Genomic DNA, 2,228 nt, shown 5'->3' on the forward strand with positions numbered 1-2,228 from the left:
TTTCTCCTAAAAAGTAAAATCTTGCAATTGAAATTTGCATCAAACCCATAATTATTACACAAAAAACATCTCAAAAGAAAAACACCACATCGATGCTAAATCAAAATTCCAATCAACACAAAAAACACAAACACCTCACACACGTCGTTGTTTCCTTAGCCTACACCCATTATGTGGCTTTCTAGTCGTATCCTCAATATACACAATCGGATTCCTATCAGATCTTGAATGCGTATACCCATCTCTAAACCCCAAAATCGCCAACTTCTTCCTCTTAAAAAAAGTAAACCCATTGACCTTCACAACAACCGATTTCAACCCCATACTTTTTGCCACACGTCCCACATGTTCAGCCGTCGCTTCAGCCGCATATTTCGAAACCTTGGGCCCGCCTTTCATTTCCGCCAAACATCCCGCACTCGCCCCCATTTTCTTATTCCCTTTCGAATCGGTCACAGTCACAAACGTGTTGTTTCTCATTAGTTTGATGTGGACAATATCCGCATTTTGCTCGCTTCCAGATGAAGGGTTGTCTTTCATTATTCCTCGGACAAAGTTCATGTCACGAGTGCCCCGATTGAACCGAAGCGGTTCAATCGGGGGTTGACGGTCTGAGCCGGAGAATCTTCGGCTCAGACCGTCAAAGTAGCCGCCACCACCGGTTCGGTTGGGGTTGACTGGGGGTTGTTGATTTGGAGTGTTGGGGAATCCGGTGGGGCCTGTGGTGGGGCCTCTCTCGAACTCCTTTCGAGTGATGGAATGAATTGGACTTGTGAATTTTAACGAATTTGGTTGTGAAAGTTTTAATTTTGTTGCTAAATTAGTTAAGAATCTAGGCATGGTGTTGTCGAGAATAGAGTCCCTGCAAAATAACATATATTTTTAAGTGCAATAAATAGTAATGTACTTTCATTATACAAATAAATGAAAATATGTTGTTATTTCATGATATTAATCCAATAAGAAATAAAAAAGAAATAGCAATTAACAAATATAGGGTTTTAAGTCTAAATGCAAGAAATAGTAACGTACTATCATTGATTTATTTATTTTATTTCAACATCCTACTTTCACTTCTTCATAGTCCAATATTATAATTAAGTAGGGTTTCCAACAAAAATACCTAAAGAACAAAATAATTGAAAATACAATGTCGTAATAAATAATTGAAAGTATGATGCTATAACACACAAATAAATGAAACTACATAGTTATTTATTGCATTTGGCATTAACGCATATATGTAAAAATCTAACTCTGTTTCTTATCCATACAAAATTTGGAAAAGATTATACAATAGTTTGAAGTTTTTAAAGAATAAATGTAGCAAATTTGATGAGATACTGAAAAAAAAAAAAATAAAGGATGCAAATTTCATGAGACACAAAATCTTATTCCTCTAGTTTATTATAACAAAACCTTGAAATAATATTGGCAAAAAAAAAACTCTCCAAATTAGGCTCATTTGGTTTATAATATAAAAATTGAAGGTTAAATGCAGGAAATAACAATATGCCCTTATTGATTTTTTTAATATACCATCAGATTTTTGTTTCTTCCTATTACAACATGGTAGTTTGAAATAATCTATCCGATAATAGAAGTGTCATCCAAATACAAAATAATTTCACTTCTATTGTTGAGTAGATTTTACAAAAAGCAACGTTACAATAAAATAAAGTTGGAAGTGCATAATAAAAAACTGATTTTTATAGAATATAATGTCTTGTATCTGTTTGTTATAGTTCTAATAACATCGCAGTTTAGATTCAACCACATTTGATGGGGAAGAGGTATGTAGAGCAGCTATATACACATTACTAATCATCCAAATCCAAGTAATCAACAAAATAACAATCGAAAACACAAAATTCCCAAATTCATACGCGTACTGATCTTTCAAACAGTTGACAAAGTAAAAAAATTAAAAAATTTAATAGCATTTAGAGCTTATCCACACATTGACGATACTTAACAATGGGAGCCTCAGCTAACAACAACAGCTAATTAGATGAAAGGTATTTAGGGTTTACAAAATAAAAACATGAAATTAGGTTAAACTTACTTGAGAGTTGATATTTGATAGGCGAAAGGCGAGCGTGAGAGTCAGTGATTGCACATAGATGATAGATCGAACATGAAGAGACCGAGACTGAGAGAGATCGATCGAGAGATGGTAACGGGAGAGAAGAGAAGCGATAGGCGTAACTCCACTCGTAACGCTTTCT

The 2,228-nt window shown here is 34.3% G+C and overlaps 1 protein-coding gene across 1 annotated transcript; it reads right to left on the reverse strand.

The window, feature by feature from the left end:
* LOC111897540 (probable ribosomal protein S11, mitochondrial) lies at positions 1 to 2,228 on the reverse strand. The gene is made up of 2 exons (XM_052764331.1): positions 2,066 to 2,228; positions 1 to 862 (listed from the first exon to the last, which is right to left on the reverse strand). Exon 2 carries the CDS (start codon positions 838 to 840, stop codon positions 136 to 138), a length of 705 nt encoding a protein of 234 aa, XP_052620291.1. The 5' UTR covers positions 841 to 862; positions 2,066 to 2,228; the 3' UTR covers positions 1 to 135.

Source organism: Lactuca sativa, chromosome 5 (genome assembly GCF_002870075.4).
Source record: "Lactuca sativa cultivar Salinas chromosome 5, Lsat_Salinas_v11, whole genome shotgun sequence".
In the NCBI taxonomy this organism is placed as follows: Eukaryota; Viridiplantae; Streptophyta; class Magnoliopsida; order Asterales; family Asteraceae; genus Lactuca; species Lactuca sativa.